The sequence below is a fragment of the Hemiscyllium ocellatum genome, chromosome 6, assembly GCF_020745735.1.
Source record: "Hemiscyllium ocellatum isolate sHemOce1 chromosome 6, sHemOce1.pat.X.cur, whole genome shotgun sequence".
In the NCBI taxonomy this organism is placed as follows: domain Eukaryota; kingdom Metazoa; phylum Chordata; class Chondrichthyes; order Orectolobiformes; family Hemiscylliidae; genus Hemiscyllium; species Hemiscyllium ocellatum.
The window spans coordinates 74801031-74821311 of record NC_083406.1 but is presented as its reverse complement, the minus strand read 5'-3'; the positions used below and the strand labels follow the sequence as shown (position 1 = coordinate 74821311).

The 20281-nt window shown below is 38.5% G+C and overlaps 1 protein-coding gene across 1 annotated transcript in view; it reads left to right on the top strand.

Annotated features, from left to right (window-relative positions):
• LOC132816756 (collagenase 3-like) overlaps nt 1-19787 on the top strand; it is a 41138-nt gene extending 21351 nt beyond the window's left edge. The window contains exons 4-12 of the mRNA XM_060826671.1: nt 7470-7708; nt 7798-7946; nt 8039-8164; nt 10275-10436; nt 13237-13354; nt 14820-14953; nt 18210-18369; nt 18462-18565; nt 19552-19787. Coding sequence (XP_060682654.1) covers nt 7470-7708; nt 7798-7946; nt 8039-8164; nt 10275-10436; nt 13237-13354; nt 14820-14953; nt 18210-18369; nt 18462-18565; nt 19552-19655 — 1296 coding nt within the window. The 3' untranslated portion in view covers nt 19656-19787. The remainder of the gene's footprint in view (nt 1-7469; nt 7709-7797; nt 7947-8038; nt 8165-10274; nt 10437-13236; nt 13355-14819; nt 14954-18209; nt 18370-18461; nt 18566-19551) is intronic.
• The last annotated feature ends 494 nt before the right edge of the window (nt 19788-20281 follow it).

The window sequence follows — 20281 nt, the reverse complement described above, 5'->3', positions numbered from 1 at the left end:
GGGGCTGAAAATTATGCAGTCATCAGTGAACATTTCACTTTTGAGAATGATTGAAGCATGGTTGAGCTTACAACACTACATTGACAAATTTCTGCAGAGATATCCAGAAGCTGAAATGACTGACCACAACATCTAGCTCTTCACAGACAGAAAGAAATGTTTTACATCTGCATCAATCTCCAGATATTTTGGAAAGGACAATCATTTAGAAAAGATGGAACAAACAAATCAAAAAGTAGTGGAGAAGCCAACAGAGCCAGAGCAGCAGAACCAATGGATTGGAAAAAAGACCTTACTCTCGTAAGTGACAGTCTACAGAACAGCATAAAATGCCCAAGTGCCAACAGTTTTTAGAGGTAGGAAACCTACATTAACCATTCCAATCAGGAAGTGGCTGAGAAGCAAGCCATGATGACCAACCAGAACATAAAGATTCAAGACAGAGGGTAGTTGTGTGGAATGAGCTTCCAGAAGAAATGGTGAAGATTGGTACAATTACAACATTTAAAAGGCATCTGGATTGGTAAATAAATAGGACTAGAGGGATGTGGGCTAAATGATGGCAAATTGAACTAGATTTATTTAGGATATCTGGTCGGCATGGATGAGTTGGACCTAAGGATCTATTTCCATGCTGCACAGTTCTGTGACTCTATGATTCTAAGAAATCTTACCTGAAATTTTGGATGAAATGTTCCCTACTGAACGAGTGACACATAACTTTATACATAGCACTGATATATAACAATATGTGATTCATGTGCCAGGACACCAGATCCCTCCTTCCATAAAGCTTTGCTTCTTTTCTGTTTAGACAGGATGTATGTTGCGAACATGTTTCCCTTGGTAGGAGACTAAGATCTGAGGGCAAAACCTGAGAGTAAAGGGAAAACATTTTAGAACAGAGATAATAAGAAACATCTTCAGCCAGAGAGTGGTGAATCTATGGAATTTATTGCAACAGAAGGCTGTAGAGGTGAGGACATTGAGTATATATAAGATGGAGATATATAGGTTCTTGATTGTCAAGGGGATCAAAGGTTATAGGGAGAAAGTGGGAGACTTAAATATATTCAATAACCTGGCCTCCGCAGCCTTCAGTGGAAATGAATTCCATAGATTCACCACTCTCTAGTGAAGGTATTTCTCCTTATCTCTGTTCTAAAATGTCTTCCCTTTACTCTAAGATTGTGCCCTCAGGTCCTTGCCTCTCCTACCAATGGAAACATCCATTCTGTCCAGGCGATTCAGTATTCTATAAGTTTCAATTAGATCCCATCTCTTCCTTCTAAACTCCATCAAGTATAGACCCAGAGTCCTCAAACATTCCTCATATGTTGAGCTTTTCATTTCTGGACCATTCTTGTGAACCTCCTCTAAATGTATTCTAAGGCCAGTACATTCTTCCTGAGATATAGGGCCCAAAACTGCAACAATATTCTGAATGTGGTCTGACCAGGGCTTTATACGGTCTCAGAAGTATATCCCTTGCTTTTATATTCAAGTCCTCACAAGATAAATGCCAACATTGCATTTGCCTTCCTAACTACTGACTCAACCTGCAAGTTTACCTAGAGAGAATCCTGAACTAGAACTCCCAAGTCTCTCTGCACTTCAGACTTCTGAATTTTCTCCCCATTTAGAAAACAGCCCATGCTTCTCTTCTTCTCATCAAAGTGCATGACCTCACACTTTCCCACTTTGTATTCATTCTTCCACTTCTTAGCCCACTCTCTTAACACTCTCCTTCTGCAGCCTCCCCACATCCTCAATACTACTGTCCATCTATCTATCTTTATATTATCTGCAAATATAGCCAGAATGTTAGCACCTTGCCTGTAACAGACTTCCTGCTGGAAGTCTTAAAATGCATTAAGGTGGACAAGTCCCCTGGAACTGATCAGGTGTGCCCTAGGCCACTGAGGGAAGCAAGGGAAGAGATTGCTGGACCTTTGCTGAGATATTTGTATCATCAATAGCCACAGATAAGGTGCCGGAAGAGTGGAGGTTTTGTCACCACTTAAGAAATGTGGTAAGGAAAAGCTAGGGGACTATAGACCAGTGAGCCTGACATCAGTTCTTGGAGTGGATCCTGAGGGATAGGATTTACAAGTATTTGGAAAGGCAAGGACTGATTAGGGATAGTCAACATGGCTTTGTGTGTGGGAAATCATGTCTCAATAACTTGTCTGATTTTTTAAAAGAAGTAACAAAAGAGGATTGATGAGGACAGAGCAGTAGACATGATCTACATGGACCAGTAAGGTGTTCAACAAGGTTCCGCATGGAAGACTGAATCATAGAATCCAAAAGAATCATAGAATCCCTACAGGGTGGAGCAGGCCCTTCAGCCCAACAAGTCCACACCAACCTTCCGATGAGTAACCCACCCAGACCTATTCCCCAACTCTTTTACTCTACATTTACCCTGACTAATGCTTCTAATCTACACATTCCTGAACTCTATGGGCAATATAGCTTGACCAGTTCACCTAACTTGCACATCTTTGGACTGTGGGAGGAAACTGTAGTATCTAGAGGAAACCCACACAGACACAGGGAGAATGTACAAACTCCACACAGTCAGTTGCCTGAAGCTGGAATCGAACCGGGTCCCTAGTGCTGTGAGGGTGTGTGCTAACCAATGAGGCTCTGTGCTGACTGGTTAGATCACATGGAATACAGAGATAACTGGCCATTTGGATATAGAATTAGCTCAAAGCTAGAATCTTTTCTGCACCCTTTCAAGTTTCACAACATCCTTCTTATAAGACAGAGACCAGAATTACATGCAATACTCCAAAAGTTGCTGAACTAATGTCCTGTACAGCCATAATATGATCTTCCAATCTCTGTATTCAAATGCATTGACAATTAAGGCAAGCACACCAAATGCCTTCTTCACTATCCTATCTACTTGCGACTCCACTTTCAAAGAACTATTAACCTGCAATCCAAGAATGAGAATGGAAAGAATGTACCCCATTAATTTTTTCCACTTCACAGTATTGCTTTTGGTGCTGATGCATATTGTCTAGCCTTCACTGTCACTGGCTCTTCCATCTTTCATTGTCCTTATTTGTGCTCTCAGTCAATGCTCCTTTCTTCACATTGACCTTGTATATTCTGAGAGTGAAATAACTCCACGAAGGCTGGTATCCCGTCACCAAGTCACCCTTTATTTACACGCGCATAGTACATGATCCTGACCCAGCTAGCTCAGAGCCAGCTCCAAGAGTGAGCAGAACCCTGACACTTCTGTTTATACCTGTCAACCAGGACTCCCTGATTGAACTAGGTTAACAGCCCCGATCTGGAAACTCGTATTCGATGACATCCACCGGGCTAACTTCGCTCCAATCAGTATATTCCTCCCCCTCTAAGCCCTGGGATGTAGGCTCATTCCTTTTCATGTAGCTTCTCCTGGGGAGGTTTTACAGTAGGTCTTGTTTCTCCAGTTCTGCCTCAGATACTGGCAATGTGTACCAAACCATAGCCCACCTCTTGCACCCGGAGTGAATGTGGCCAAAATTCATCTTTTCCTTCACTTGGTAACAGCATCAAGGCTGTAATATCTGCCATGTCCAACTCGTCCCTAGAAGTTGATTTGACTCTAGGCAGAGGGGGAGAACTCACGGGTTCTGACATCCTTGCCGGATGTTCTGAGGGGCCAGGCATGTTTTACTTCTGCCTTGTTTGTGAGGTTGTAGCTTTCATGTGGTCCAATTGCTTGTTCAGGACCACCTCTCCCACTGAACACTGTATGTCACAGGATCTGACCTCATGTCGACCATTCCTCATACTCATGCAGGGCCATTCCCATGGTTTCGACAGCAAACTTTGTCCAGAAGAAAATTGGCTTTCTCGCTGAGAGGAGTCTTGTCTGCAGTATTGGCGCATTCCTGATGGTCTTTCACCTTCCTGCAACCCACCAACCCCCCACTCCCTTAGCTCCGCTTCCTTTCTTTCTCCCTTTTCAATTATTTTTCATTCTTTCTTGTTGTCTGAAATTCACATTTCTTCTTTTAAAATTCCTGTCTTTTCTCTCTCTCTGAACTTGAAGTTCAAGATTTCTCATTTCCTTTTCGTGCTCGTTTAACTTTTTAAACATTCATTACCTTGTTCAAGCTGCTTCATCTGCAACTGAATTCAATCTAATTCAGTTGAGTCATCCTCTGGATTCTAGGTTACAGTGGTGCTGGAAAAGCACAGCGGTTCAGGTAGCATCCGAGGAGCAGTAAAATCGACGTTTCGGGCAAAAGCCCTTTATCAGGAATACAGGCAGAGAGCCTGGAGGGTGGATAGTCTTGGGTACAAAGTCAAGCTATGCTATTCCCTCAATTATGCCTGCTACCCTGTCCTCTTCTTTTAATTTTAACTGCAAATTTGCAGCCAATTCTATTAATCTAGCATACATGAACATTTGCTAATCACTCAGGAATACACCTTCCCTCTCCAGAAACGTTTTAGCAACAGTAAAAATTATTTTGGATTGTTTAGCTATACACTAAAGCGCAAGAATCTTTGCATCATTCTTTTAATGTTTTTTATTGTTAACATCCCACTACCAATGATACAGTTTCAGCTTTGGATAGAGCCTTCATAAGTAAGTATTCAAAAAAGATGGAGAAGGAAAGAAAGAAGGAAGGATGATATGATTAATTAAGACAAATGTTATAGCGTTGTGGAGAAAAAAATATCCTGAAAGGATTTTGAACAGAATCTGTTCACCTAAGCATAAAGAAACAACAAATGGACAGCTACATTACTGAATGTGTTTTATAGGCCACCGACTTATGTAAATAACATGTAAAGTTACAGTTGCATGAAATTTGTGTGATAATTACAGAAAGGTGCAAAAAATAAAGAGTAGTAATAATGTTTCGGGCAAATTATCAATTATCCTAATATTGATTTAGATAGTAATAGTGTAAAGGGCAGAGGAGAAAAACAATTTCTCAATTGTTCGGGTGTATTGCTTTTATTATCAAATTTCTGGCAAACAAGGAAGGAAGTATTAAGTCAAACAAATGTAGCAAATATCTGTGGGGGACCATTTAAGGAATAGTAATCATTGTATGTTAAGAGGTAGGTTAGCAATGGAAATAGGTAAAGAAAAAAAATCTTAATTAGAGTCGGATCAATTTCATGGTCCAGGCAATTTGGGACAAAGGTTGGCTGACAGAATTCAAATTAAACAATTGCTTTAAAGAAAAGATTTGTGTGGCACAGTGGTAGTGCCCAAGATAGGGAGGCCAGGGTTCAAGACCCCACTGTTCCAGAAATGTGTAATAAAACTTTGAATAGGTTTATTAGAAAACATAGGTTAAACTTTTTAAAAAGATAAGATTGTTTGTTACAGCTGATTTACATTCTCATAATGGGAAATATAGGACAACCACAGTTAGAGCTCTCTGGATGATGAGACAGAATAAAATCACGTCCACCGTGGGCGGCACGGTGGCAACAGTGGTTAGCACTGTTGTCTCACAGCGCCAGAGACCCGGGTTCAATTCCCGACTCAGGCGATTGACTGTGTGGAGTTTGCACGTTCTCCCCGTGTCTGCATGGGTTTCCTCCGGGTGCTCCGGTTTCCTCCCACAGTCCAAAGATGTGCGGGTCAGGTGAATTGGCCATGTTAAATTGTCCGTAGTGCTAGGAAATTAAAGGCAAATGTAGGGATATGGGTGGGTTGTGGGTCAGTGTGGACTTGTTGGGCTGAAGGGCCTGTTTCCACACTGTAAGTAATCTAAAAAAAATGAAAAAAATCAGAGCTAAGAGAGAAACGAAATAAGAAAATCAAGAAGACAGAATGAAAAGAGACTGGCAGCCAACATAAAAAAGAATCAAAGCTTTTCCATACATAGTTTATCACAGAATAATTCCAAGAGAAAAAACACTTGGAAGTGTAATGAAATGTTTACAGAATAATGATAGACTTCAGAAGGGCATAGACAGACTGACAAGGGTATGCACCTGATAAAATATAATTGCAATTGCTGCATTTTGATTGGAAGAATGAGGAGAGACAATGTAAGTGAAAGAATAGGATTTTAAAGGGGCTCAGTTACACAAAAAAACTGGGCTGCAATTGCTTACTGTGTGAAAGATAAGCTCAGGTTTGTAAAGTAAAAGATGCTCATTGATTTCGGTGTAGCAAAGTTTGATGTGATATGTTTCAAGGGTAATGACCCTCTAATTTCCCTTGCTTTGTTCCTGGCCCCTTTTTAGACTAGATTAGATTACTTACAATGTGGAAACAGACCCTTCGGCCCAACAAGTCCACGCCGACCCTGTGAAGAGCAACCCACCCAGACCCATTCCCGTGCATTTACCCCTTCACCTAACACTACAGGCAATTTAGCATGGCCAATTCACCTAACCTGCACATCTTTGGACTGTGGGGGGGGAACTGGAGCACCCGGAGGAAACCCACACAGACATGGGGAGAATCTGCAAACTCCACACAGACAGTTGCTAACCACTGTGCCACCGTGCCACCCCCTTTATTATACTCTGTGGCCCTACAAGATCGCCTTGCAGCCATATATATATATATATATATACACACACATCTTAAAGGAACCTTTTGCTTGTGCTTAACCTGATTTTCCCAATTCTGGATTACAATGTAGCTGAACACTAGCACACGTTAGAAGGAACATTTGAGAAAGTTGAGTTATTTCAGAAATGAAACCAGTTACACTGACATATTCTATTGTTTGGAATGGTTTTAATGGAACACAAGTGGGAGTCCTGATGAGCTTGTAAAGAAATTGAAAAGAGATTTGAAAATAATTCAAATCCAACTAGAACATGACAACTTTGTGGATAAGTGGAAATTATTATTATGCAGAAATAGCTAACTGGATGTTCTCAAACTTAAGATAAAATCCATGAGCTCCTGGCATTTATTTTTAGAGGTGAGAATCTAATGGTAGGGAAGAGGGATTCAAACAAACAGATCATAGTGATGGAACAGAAAATACTAAAGGAGTTGAACACATTATTATTTTAGTGTCCAAGAACAAAGGGTGATGCAACATATAACAGAGCTACTATGTGGTTTCCTGTCAATGATGCCCACATTTTTTAAAAATAAAAATCATATCCTGGCCCTAGTTGCAATCTTTTAGTATATGTAAGTTAATGACAATATTGGATGAATTATGCAATGCTGCTGGATCAGTCAAGTATATAAAAGTGGCTGAAGGAAACAGCATCCATTTCACCTATATCTCCAATTAAGGAGAAAATGAAATATTTCCAGGTTCCAATTCTGCTGATACTGCTCAATTCTACGTTTGGGTTTACATTTCCCTTATCCTCTGAGATAAATCAACATGATTTGAATTTTGCTAAGGTATTCAAGGGTTTAAAAGTTAAGACTAACTATTTATATTACAAATCTTCAAAAAGTACTATGTTTGAGCAATGTTTACTAATGTTGTGTTGTTCTGCTTTTCTAGCAATATCTCATGCAATTTTATGACACTTCTGATGGTCTGAAAGCAAGTAGTAATGATAATCTAAGAGCAAATATTATGAAAATGCAAAACTTCTTTGGCCTCCTAGTAACAGGTGAGCTGAATTCTGAAACTTTAGAAATCATGAAGAAACCTCGATGTGGAGTTCAGGACAGTCAATCACTTCAGTACAATCACTTTCCAGGCCGTATCAAATGGCTACATAACAACTTGACTTATAGGTAAATTTTATGTTTCTGTGATATTTTAGGTGGCATTTTTGATAATAAACATAGTATTTTAGCTCATTTTTTTGATTATTTTCCTAAAGGATCATCAACTATACTCCAGATATTACATCAAGTGAAGTGGTTACAGCTATCAAAGCAGCATTCAAAATGTGGAGCGATGTCACATCTTTGAAATTCACCAGGATTTCAAATGGTATAGCTGACATTATGATATCCTTCGCATTTGGAGGTAATTGACCAGTATTTTGTGATATTGAGGTAATTTAGGACAACACAATGAAATTAAATAATAATGTATCTTTTCACTTTTATTTTTGCCAGTACATAACGATGGATATCCATTTGATGGACCCAACGGCATTCTGGCACATGGCTTTCCACCAGGTCCAAATCTTGGAGGTGATATTCATTTTGACGAAGCTGAAACATGGACAATGGACTCAAGAGGTACAAAGTTTAAATAATGTAATCAAACTCAGAATATAGTCTATTATCATCAAAAAAGTTTGTATGAGTTACATACTTTGCATATTCAATTAAAATATATGTAAGCATTTTGGTGAGTAAACCATTTTCTCGCTCCCTTTGTACTCTTGACTGATTCAGCAGCAAATCCCTTCTGAGAAAGGATCATCAGATTTCTCTTCACAGATATTGCCAGACCTGCTGAGCTTTTTCAACAGTTTCTGAATTTGTTTCTGATTTACAGCATCTGCAGTATTTTCAGTTTTTATTTATATTTTAATTTGTTCATTTTATTTTAATTTTAAATATCTACTTTTTTAGTACTTAAGTCTGTTTGCACTACCTAATGAATGAGCAGAGAACTTTATCTAAGGCCTCAAGTAACTCTAGTAGACAGCTAAGAGGTGCAAGGGAGTGCATCAGAGTTACCTATACGCCGAATTCCCCTGTCTCCATTTGGCTAGCTATTTTATTTGTACTTGGTGCTGCCCTTCAATCTCTTTCCTTGCCACATTTTCAGTAGCTCAGAATTTGATGAAAAACTCTGTTATAATTTGAATATTTCACATAAGTTGCATCTTCTGTTACCTGATTGAGTCTCCCATGATCAGAAATTTGCACTGTTATATATACCACATCTGAGATGACAAGAACAAAATTCCTCTTAATGTTTTCACTGCATCTTGAACATTTGAGACAATGTGTGTTTCCCACAGTGAAAGACTTACATATAAGTAGGAAAGCATAATCAAACAGTAGCAAAACAAAATGAAAACACTGAATAGAAATAAATTAGTCCACAAACAAGTAAATAGTCTTTTCAGAAACTACCTCTTAAACCTCTTGACCAACAGGAGTTTTAAACTAAAAATATTTCATGGACATTTGCCTTGCTAAATGTTTACATGGATGAAATGAATAGCCGAACAACAGAAGTCAGTTCTCTGAATTGAACTGAAGATATTCAAAGGTACCCAATATTCTACTGTTGGGAATCAACCTGTCAATCAGTTGCTGGTGCCTGAACTGCAGTTTTGCCCGCAGTGGGGGAGGTACTGGGAACCCCTAACCCTCACTTGTTGTTAAATTATGGCTCTAAAACAACCATTTAATTTTGCCTTTATTGGAAGGAGACCAGCACAAAGTATGCCTCCCACTCATTGCATGTGGCACGCTAGGCAAAACAGAGGAGTTGCTTTCTTTGAATGTCTCCTGTGCCAAGCAGAGGCCCCCTGCAAATGTAGCACCTTGACCCTTGTGTTTCCCTTGCCCAGACCAGTCTACCTCAGCCCCATTTCTCTTAACCTCAGCCCATCAAGGCAAAACCTGGGACTGTCTTTGAAGTTTATCTCCATTCCAGCTTGTTTCCATCAGGAATTGTTGCAGTACCAACAGTGGTCACTGCTCCTGGTGGCAATGGCCAGGATGAGAGAGCTGCCAGCCATTTGATTGAATGACAACTCTCTGAGGTGAGACTTACTGCTTTAAGTGAGGGTTAGCAGAAACTTTTCCTCTAAAATGTAGCTGTCTCACAGCTATTAAAGATTGTGGGGTAAGCTGGCCAAGTCAGGGTGTTTGCACTCATCTTTTGCATTATGTGTTATGCTTGCACATATGCAGATTTTAAGTTCCATTTTAAATTTAGTCAGGAAAGACAGCTTCCATTATAGAATTAATTATTCAAAACTGCATAGAATATATACAGCAATTTACCTGTTTTCCACATTGGCTAAGAGGGTCGTGAGATGTGGAAAATTTCACATTAGTATTCTCCAGAAGTAATTACATTCTAAATCCTAAATGCAAATTAACTGAATAATTGGATTCAAAGTGCAATAACACAAAATTCTTGTCTTATTATAAATATAATAAACCTATATATAGACGTAACTTGTGTATTAAGTCATTGTGAACAAGTACAGTTTTTTTCTTAATTTAGCTGTGTGTTTATTTATTACACAAAATGTTGTAACTTTATACTAATCTCTTCTCTGTGATTCTGTCATTTTAAACTGAGCCTTTAAGATTCTCTGACCTGTAATAAAATTTGGAAATAGGCTGTTATAATGGAATGTTTTCTATGGTTTTACAGAATATAACTTATTCCTGGTGGCTGCTCATGAAATTGGACATGCTCTAGGAATGGCTCATTCTCGAGATGTGGGGGCTTTGATGTTCCCCACATATACATATTCAAGTATGCAAGAGTTCAGACTACCGTATGATGATGTTGCGGGAATACAGGCACTGTATGGTAGGTTCGATTTGGTTTTCTAGAGCAAAAATGATAAATAATTAAGTGATTTGCATCACTGATTATAAACAGCTCCTGTAGATCATATTGCCTTATATCAATTCATATTTTCATCATAATACCGCAGAAGGAACATTAAGATAACAAGGAGACAATGGAATAGTAATCTAGAGACCCAGACTAATATCCGTGACAGATTTAAATTCCAAGACAGCAGATGGTGGAATTTAAGTTCAATTGATTAGTAAAATCTGTGTGATTTCCTCCACAGTCCAAAGATGTGCAGTTTAGGTTAACTGGCCATGCTGAATTGCTTGTAGTTTCCAGGGACATGCATACTAGGTGGAATAACCATGGGAAATGTAAGATTTCAGGGATGGGGGTCGGGAGGGGGGGGGGGGTGGTAGGATGCTGTTCGGGTGGTTGGTGCAGACTCAGTAGGCTCTTTTTGAACTTACAGCTTACAGGCTTGACAATACACCACCAGTTGACGGTTCAGAGAGAGCTGAGGTTTTTGATGCTGCATTGAGAGTGAAAGACCCATGACACCTCACAGTGTTGGTGATATTGTCCTTTAGAACCATGTTGCCAACTGCGAAAGCATTAAACTTTGGAAAGATTGGGATGGCAATCAACTTCAATTAGATTTGTTCACTTCAGGAGCACAGAATAGAACTCTCATCCCCAGCTGATGTGATTCTTTTTCATTTATGTGGGCCCTCCATGATTGACGTTTGAACAATTTCCCAAAGTACGAGACTCCAAACCATTCATCTTGTTGCCAGGACACAACCAGTTCTTCTGATTATCTTCCCTGAAGTAGGTACAGTAGGCACCCCAGAAAAGTTACTTGCCCTATTTCACCAGTATGAACAACTGAACAGCCACACAAGAGGCTGCTGCATAAGAGAAGAATGCATGGTGTTAGGGGTAAAGTATTAGCGTGGATAGAGGAATGGTTATGAGTGGTATTCTGGATCAGTGGTGCTGGAAGAGCACAGCAGTTCAGGCAGCATCCAAAGTGCAACAAAATCGACGTTTCGGGCATAACTGTGATCCTAGTATGTGAAACTTTAAAGGGTTCAAAAAAGATTTACAAGGATGTTTTCAGAGTTGGAGGGTTTGAGCTGTAGGGAGAGGCTGAATAGGCTATGGCTGTTTTCCCTAGAGTGTCAGAGGCTGTGGGGTGACCTTATAGAGGTTTATAAAATCATGAGCAGCATGAATAGGGTAAATAAACAAAGTATTTTCCCTGGGGTGGGGGATTTCAGAACTAGAGGGCATTGGTTTAGGGTCAAAGGGGAAAGATTTGAAAGGGAGCTAAGGGGTAATGTTTTCAAGCAGAGGATGCTGGGCATATGGAGTGAGCTGCCAGAGGAAGTGGTGGAGATTGGTACAATTACAGCATTTAAAGGCATCTGGATGGTTGTATGAATAGGACGGGTTTAGAGGGATAATAGCCAAGTGCTGGGAAATGGGACTAGATTAGTTTAGGATATCTGGTCCGAAAGATCTGTTTCTGTGCTGTTGGTTTTTTCTGACAATTGACAATGGAGTTATGATGACCATTAGACTCTTTAATTCCTGAATTTTTTTTTATTGAATACAAATTCTAGCATCTTCCATGACGGGCTTCAAAAACAGGTCCCCAGAACATAATCTGGGTCTCTGGATTAACAGTCAGCGATAATGCCACTAGGCTATCCCCTCCCCTGGAAGCCTGCCTTTTTTGTGCACAGGACATACGTAGGCAATTTTCCACATTGTTGGGTAAATGAAATTGTTGTTGTTGTACTGGAACAGCTTAGCAAAGGCCATAACTAGTTCCAAGGCATGAGTCTTCAGTACTTTAGCCTGAGTGCTGTCAAGGCCCATAGTCTTTTCAGTATCTAGTGTTTTCAGCCATTTCTTGATTTCATGAAGACTGAATTAAATTGTTGGAAGACCGTTATCTGTGATGCTGGGTACCTCAGAAGGAAGCCATGATGGATTACCCCCTTAGCACTTATGGCTGAAGATGGACTTCACTATGACATATTCATGCAGGTTCATAGTTCCTTGAAAGTGTAATTGCAGGTCGATAGGAGTGTGAAGAAGGTGTTTCGTATGCTTGCCTTAATTGGTCAGAGCATTGAATATTGGGGTTGGTAGGTCATGTTGTGACTGTACAGGACATTGGTTAGGCTATGTTAATTCTGGTCCCCCTGCTTTAGGAAGGATGTTGTGAAACTTGAAAGGGATCAGAAAAGATTTACAAGGATGTTGCCAGGGTTGGGGGGTTTGAGCTATAGGGAGAGACTGAATGGGTTGGGGCTATTTTTCCTGGAGTGTCAGAGGCTGAGGGGTGACCTTAAAGAGGTTTATAACACTATGAAGGGCATGGCTACAGTAAATAGACCCTGCGGTGGTAGAGTCCAAAACTAGAGGGTATAGATTTAAGGTGATAGGGGAAAGATTTGAAAGGAAGCTAAGGGGCAAAGTTTTCATGCAGAGGGTGGTGCATGTTTGGATTGAACTGCCAGAGGAGGTGGTAGAGACTGATGAAGGGCTTATGCCCGAAACGTCGAATTTCCTGCTCCTTGGATGCTGCCTGACCTGCTGCGCTTTTCCAGCAACACATTTTCAACATTTAAAACGCATCAAGATAAGTTTATGAAAAGAAAGGATTTGCAGGGATATGGACCAAATGCTGGCAAATGGGATTAGATTAATTTAGAATATCTGGTTGGCATGGAGAAGTTGGACCAAAAGGTTTGTTTCTGTGTTGTACATCTCTGTGACTGTAAATATGTCAACCTAGGTTCATCAAGTAATTATGACCCAAAACGTCACCCAAAGACCCCAGAGACATGTGATCCTTCCCTCTCCTTCGATGCAGTTAGTACACTTCGTGGAGAACTTATGTTCTATAAAGACAGGTATGGAACAATTTTCTGTCATTCATGTCTTTATCAGGATTTGAGAATACTCTAAACATGTTAGTACATTGTAAAGAAGTAAACATTATAAATCTGATATATTATTGACATTTTGGCATTGATATTGAGTCTATCAGCATCTGAAAAGAAAAAAGATAACAATTTGAGATTAAATCTTTCTTGTAAATAAAAGGTAAAGACACAAGTTTTCCCAGGGTTCTCCTGGCAAATGTCCTACTGCGAACCAAATATTCTTACCCATACCCATACCCATAGGTAGACCTAAAATGCCCTCAGGGAAGGAATTCTAAGATTTTGACCTGTCAAGATAGAGAGCCATTAGTCATTAGGACTTCGCATAACTAATTATTAGCTTTTGTATGTGGCTCTGAACCTCTTTTCTTATTCAGTCTGTAGCTTCTCACCATTTGGAAACAATTTTGATTAATTGCTCAGACATGATTACTTCACACTTCTTCCATTTAAGTTGATCTAGCACAGTTTTGTCTGCAATTAATCTATCAATATCCCTTTGTAATTTTCTTCTTCCTTTTCTTTTCAAAATATCAATCTGTTCAGAGATGTTACTACACTCCTCTGGAGCAGGGGGATTTGAACCCAAGTATTGAGGGAACCACCACTATGGCACAAGAGCCCTTCTGCTCTTCTGTATACTGATTAATTTTCCTCCTAATTTGGTGACATTATTAAACTTGGATATACAGCTCTCTATTTTCTTATTTATGTCATTTATAAATATGGTGAAATGCTAAGAACCTATTTCAGATCCCTGGGGCCATCTCTATTCACATCTTTCTCATTAGAATATACAACCTATATCACTAAGTCTGACTCCTACTTCCTACTAATTCCTTATACACAATGAATCCAATTTAATATGATTTATTATTTTTGTTCACAAAGCTTACAGTCTGCTGGGGATCCACTGCTAACTTTCTAAGGAACTTCTATTTGAAGGTGCAAAGTAATATGAAGAATAAATTTAGTTTGAAAGACCAGGATTATTCCATTTCACATCATTCATCTGCTTTTCTGGAACTGCACCTCTTGCAGAAGTCATGAAACAATGAATATCCTCCTTCACTTATTCCTTTTTTTTGAGTTCTCTCAGGAAAATATAACTCATTGGTTTACTTCTCATGTGCTATTGCGTGTGTTTCACATTTTCTGTTTTTATTTTCATATTTTTTGCCTTAAACTATGCAATGATTACACTTACAGAATAATAAAAATGTATTGTTCACAAACTGCAATATAAGAGATCAATTGTCAACTTTGAATCATGACTATTAAAACATAGCTGCCAATCAACTTAATATTACAGGATATCCTTTAATGTCTAGATTGATGTTCTGTTTAATGTTCAATATCAACATGATGATATTAAGCAAACATTAATAATTAGAAGAATTGGATAGCACTAATCTTTTGAATTTGCATTTAGGTTTGTTTGGCGTGTTGTCCCACAAATGCCAAATGCAGTTCTAACGCTGACCAAATCTTTATGGCCAGAACTCCCGACAAAAATTGATGCTTCATATGAAAATGTTTTTAAGGGAACTACACTATTTTTCAAAGGTTAGAAATCTTCTCTAAATTATCCGTGCTGTGTTTTTATGATATTGAGAGTGTTGGATGTGTAGGATTGTGTCAAGTAACGAAAATAGTCTCTTTATTTAGCATCCGCAGTAGCACAGTTCGAGGCAGTGATGGAATCCCGAAGTACCGTTCTTACAGTAGCCTCTTTATACACAGTTAAAAATCACACAACACCACATCATATTTATACACAGTTCTTACATACATTAAAATTCTAGCACTATGGTGTTACATAATTGTATCTACTATACACAATTTTTTGTGTGACATCTGTCCAGGGAAAGCGGGAGATGATTTAAACATTTGTTAAATGCTAACTGTTACCCCTGATGGGATTAAAGTGTCTGTCCGGTCTGCTTGCATAATCAAGAGGTGTTAGTCCTTTTATCTTTTAAGTTAGTAAATGTCAGTAAAAATACTAACCCTAAAGAAGTAGAAATTATATATGTGCTTAATAAAAGCATAAAGGATAGTGAACTGATTACTGCAGCTGGGTCACGAGATGTTATTTCGCAGGTAGATGGGATAGTGAAGAAAGCGGTTGGTATGTTTTCTTTTATTGGTCAGGGTATTGAGTACAGGAGTTGGGAGGTCATGTTGCGGCTGTACAGGACATTGGTTAGGCCACTGTTGGAATCTTGCATGCAATTCTGGTCTCCTTCCTATTGGAAAGATGTTGTGAAACTTGAAAGGGTTCAGAAAAGATTTACAAGGATGTTGCCAGGGTTGGAGGATTTGAGCTATAGGGAGAGGGCTAAATAGGCTGGGGCTGTTTTCCCTAGATCGTCGGAGGCTGAGGAGAGACCTTATAGAGGTTTACAAAATTATGAGGGGCATGGATAGGGTAAATAGGCAAAGTCTTTTCCCTGGGGTTGGGGAGTCCAGAACTAGAGGGCATAGGTTTAGGATGAGAGGGGAAAAATATAAACTTTTTCACACAGAGGGTGGTACGTGTATGGAATGAGCTGCCAGAGGAAGTGATGGAGGCTGGTACAATTGCAACATTTAAGAGGCATTTGGATGGATATATGAATAGGAAGGGTTTGGAGGGATATGGGCCGGATGCTGGCAGGTGGGACTAGATTGGGTTGGGATACCTGGTTGGCATGGACGGGTTGGACCGAAGGATCTGTTTCCATGCTGTACATCTCTATGACTCTTATGACTCTAAGTGCGAGGTCTTGCGTTTGGAATGTCAAATCAAGGTAGGAGTTTCATGATGAATGGTAGGGCCTTAAGGAGCTTAGTGGAACAGAGGGACTTTGGAGTTTAGGTGCAGGGTTCTCTGAAAGTGGAGTCAAAGGGCAGTGAAGAAGGCTTTTGGCACACTGGCCTTCATCAGTCAGGTCACGCAGTATCGAAGTTGGGGAGTTATGTTCAGGACATTGTTGAAGCCGCACTTGAAGTATTGTGTTCAGTTTTAGTCACCATGTTATGAGATAGATGTTATTAAACTGGAAAGAGTGCAGAAGAAATTTTCAGGGATCTGAGTTATAGGAAGAGGTTGGACAAGTTAGGATCTTTTTCTTTACAGTACAGAAGAGTGAGAGGGGATCTTACAGAAGTGTATATGATCATGAGAGGCATGGATAGGGTGAATGCACTCAGTCTTTATCCCAGCGTTGGAGAATCATGAACTAGGGGACATCAGTTTAAGGGTAAAGGGAAAGAATAAAAGGGAAGCTGAGGGATAACCTTTTTACATAGAGGTAGGTACACATATGGAATTAGCTGCTGGCTAAAGTTGATGTTGCAAGTACATTAACAATATTTAAAAGGCATTTGGACAAATACATGGATAGGAAAGGTTTAGAAGGATATGGGTCAAGTACAGGGAAATTATGTTAGCATAGTTGGACATTTTGGTCAGTATGGACTAGTTTGGGCCAAAGGGCCTGTCTCTATGACTCCATGAACAGAGATTCTAACAGAGAATTTTGAATTCTACAAGTAGTCTACAAAGATATTTTTTCTATTTTCCCCTTGAACTCTTTTTGTGACTAACTTAAAATAAGACCTTCTTGTTTCCATCTTTCTAACCAGTGGAAACAATCCGCTATTTATTTAATTCCTCACATATGCCTGTATTAACAACTAGTTTTAATGGGCTCAGCACCAAATTTATATATGTTTAGATATAAATGTAAATTAAATGTATACACAAGGGCTGAGGTTTAGAAAAAATGCTAAAATTGCTTTGTTCATAAAGAAATACTCGTTACTCATCAGGCAGTGGTTAATATTCTATTATATTCTTGACTTGAGCCTTTTGGATTGTGGAAAGGGAATAGGAGTCAAGAGATGAGACACTCCTCACTGATGTACCAGCCTTTGCACTGGTTTTGTAGTCACAGTTGATAAATTAAGTCGGGTTCAAAAGGTAACTCGTGGATATTAACGGTGGATGGCTTTGGAATTTGATGATGATAATGAAGTTTGACCTGCATACATGTCATCATATTGTTACTTCATTCTAATATAGGCCTGGTTTTGTTCTATTGAACCAGGGTATGATGAGTACAGTATATGGAGTTGGGCCAGAACATGATACAGAATCGTCCTGCAGATAGCTCAAGTGCTTCCCACGTCCGTTATTTGATGGCTAGATCTTAACATTCGAGTATTTCGGGTAGTGTTAAAAACATTATGGAGGGAATTTTCACTGTAAAGTGAGATTTTATCTTCACATGGGTTGTTTGGGAGTGGCTCATATAGATTCTATTCTGGACAGATGTATCAGAACAAACTCTTATGCTGATTTAATTACCGTACGATGCACATCAATTCTGCCAACAATGTCCTTTTCGTACTTGGTCAGCTCATTCAGTGGCAATGTCATCAAGCATCTATTTTTGTTAAGACATCGAAATTCCCACCTGGAGTATATTTTTGCTCTTGCTTCCCATCAGTTCTTCCTTCAGGTAATGCTTAACATGGAAAAATACTGACACGTCAATGGAAGGATTATGGTAAGTGGTAAATTGCACAGGTTTCCTTGATGTTGTTTGACCTGAAATCACAGAACTTCCCATGGAAAGTGTGTGTCATTCCACCATTCCTACAACTAAGTATCTCAGTTTATTTTTCTTGATGTCAAAAAATATTCATAATTTGCTTAAACCTTATTAGTTTAAATTTCAAGCTTAAGAATTGTGCTTGTCAATTTTTGCTTGAGATGTAGAATTCTTTTCATGATTTATTTAATTAGGTTATTTCAATAATTTTACTTACACAGGAACTCAATACTGGGCTGTCAGTGGCTATAACATTTTAAATGGATACCCGAAGACTATTGCTAGTTTGGGTTTCCCCTCCGCCGTGAAGAAAATCGATGCAGCAGTACAAATTCCTCACATTCGAAAAACATTCTTCTTTGTGGAAAACAAATATTGGAGGTATGAGATTTATTGTTACACTGAAATTTCTATCAAGCATTCTCTCTAAAAATAATAATGATTCTAAAAATAATAGTGTCCTTTTTGTTTAGTTATGACGACTCTACAGACAGAATGGATTGGGGCAATCCAAAATTGATAAAAGATAAATGGTATGGCATTAGTGACCAAGTGGATGCTGCTTTTGAACACAATGGTAAATTTTTAATTAAGACATAGTGTTCTTTTGATTAGGAATGGGAAAATATTTCACTTTATAAGAAAAAAGTTCAGTCTTACTTTCTGTCATATATAATAACAAAGGCTCATGAATATACAGTGAACATAGTACAAGAAAAATTCAGGAGATATTTTTATTTATTGTATTGATATAAAAGGAAATCAAAGGAAATCCTTCCACATATTAGTTAGTATTAATAACTTTAGCAAATGTGCTCATTCAAATACTATACAATTCTATGACATGTATACACAATTTGCTGCCTGGTCATAAAACTCATGTTGCAGATAAGCATATTATTGTAGACAGCACGGAATTTATTTTCTACTGAAAAGCAAAAATAAGCCATTTCCCTAATGAAAGGTTGATCCAAAATGCCACTTTTACAACTGGGCAAAATGTTGAATAGCTATGCCGATATCACATCAACTCATGGAATCATAATTTTAAAATAATTCATCAACATTTTGAACTTTTCCAAAACCATAAACAAAGAACAATAGGCAGGATACTCCTGCCACAATCTATATGCCATTTGTAAACATTGTTCCCTCTAACATCTGGTTGCTGTGTGTAGCCAACTTGTCTGTCTTCTTCAGATAGATGCAATGCCTTTCCTGTATGCATCTTAAGGAGTGTTGCTTGAGTACACTCTCCATGCACATTGTGTGGCACAGACGTATTGTATGGCCAAGCATTCAAGAAGGGGCAACATCAATTATAAACACGGCCAGCCTAACCAGTTCATGAATCCACAATTCTTGTCAAGTTCACTTAAGATATATCAATCAGACATGCCTGTATTTCATACATAACAACAATCACACAGATATATTTTAAAAAGGCTGTTTAAGACATAATTTTGGAGAAAACCTTTTATAGCACATATGATTTACTTTCAGCCAGCTTCTCTTTACGTTTGTGAGCATTATCTTCTTAAATGATTAATTTTACTTTTCCAGGTGTCATTAATTTCATCAACGGATACACAATGTTTCGTTATGACTACAATAGAAACGAGGTCATTGGGATAGTGTATGCAATTTCAGAAATTTGCAAGTATTGAATATATTTATGCCATTTATTGAAAATTTCAAAATTGTCAAGATTCAAGAATTCGAGAAGTTCCAAGAATATTCTTGTCATTGAATTGTGCTGTACCAACCCTGTTCAAGCTTCTGGGCTTACATTTCACTTTGACTCATCTCTAACAACTTGATTCATTAGAATTGCTGAATAATTTCAAAGACTACTTTCATTTTTGTGGTTCTACTTTTATTTGCTATTCTCCAATAACTGCTGTAACAATTTAAGAAAATTAAATCTCTTTTGCATTCAATGCATCTAAATGTCATTATTTCTGCCTTATTGAAATTTCCCAGTGATTCTCACCCCTTCAGCCAAAACACACTAACATTAGACAGAAAAGAATGTCAAATGTCTTATTAAATGTGTCATAATTTTAGATTTTCACTAGATAATTTTCCCATTTACATTATTTGTGGATTGTGCCACTCCGTCTCCAATTTCTAGCTAACTTGATAAGAGATCAAATGGAAAACAGTGGGAAAATGATCTATTGTGACACCCAATTTAAGCAGAACAAGTTTCCACAAATGAAAATGAAATAAATGGCCAGATCTTCTATTTTACATCTTGATAAACAAGTAAATGTTGACCAGGATATCAGAA